Genomic DNA, 332 nt, shown 5'->3' with positions numbered 1-332 from the left:
CCCAGAAGAGCAGCCTCAACACCAGCAGCAGCAGCAGCTGCTGCTGCAGCGTTAGTTTTGCTGCTGCTGCAGCAATTGCAGCAGCAGCAGCAGCAGCAGCAGCAGTTTGCTGCTGCTGCAGCAGCTGTAGCAGCAGGAGGCAGTACCTCAAGGAGGGGTTGCGGGGGCGCCTGCTGCCGTTGAGTCCCACCGCTGCTGCTGCTGCTGCTCCTGCTGCTGCTGCTGCTGCTCCTGCTGCTGCTGCTGCTGGCATGTCAAGCCTTCTTGTGAGACGCAGCCTCAGGCTGCATGCTAATCTTCGCTGCAGCAGCAGCTGCAGCAGCAGCAGCAGG

The 332-nt window shown here is 62.3% G+C and overlaps 1 protein-coding gene across 1 annotated transcript in view; it reads left to right on the top strand.

Annotated features, from left to right (window-relative positions):
* Nucleotides 1-288: 288 nt before the first annotated feature.
* Nucleotides 289-332, top strand: part of EMH_0062640 (GTP-binding protein, putative) — a gene marked incomplete at both ends in the record, with an annotated part of 5,650 nt that continues 5,606 nt past the window's right edge. The window contains one exon of the mRNA XM_013498057.1: nucleotides 289-332. Within this exon, the coding sequence (XP_013353511.1) occupies nucleotides 289-332 (44 nt within the window).

The sequence above is a fragment of the Eimeria mitis genome, genomic scaffold (genome assembly GCF_000499745.2).
Source record: "Eimeria mitis Houghton genomic scaffold, Emh_scaff3147, whole genome shotgun sequence".
Classification (NCBI taxonomy): Eukaryota; Apicomplexa; class Conoidasida; order Eucoccidiorida; family Eimeriidae; genus Eimeria; species Eimeria mitis.
Note: the sequence above shows the minus strand (reverse complement) of the source record. Positions and strands in the feature narration are given on the sequence as shown.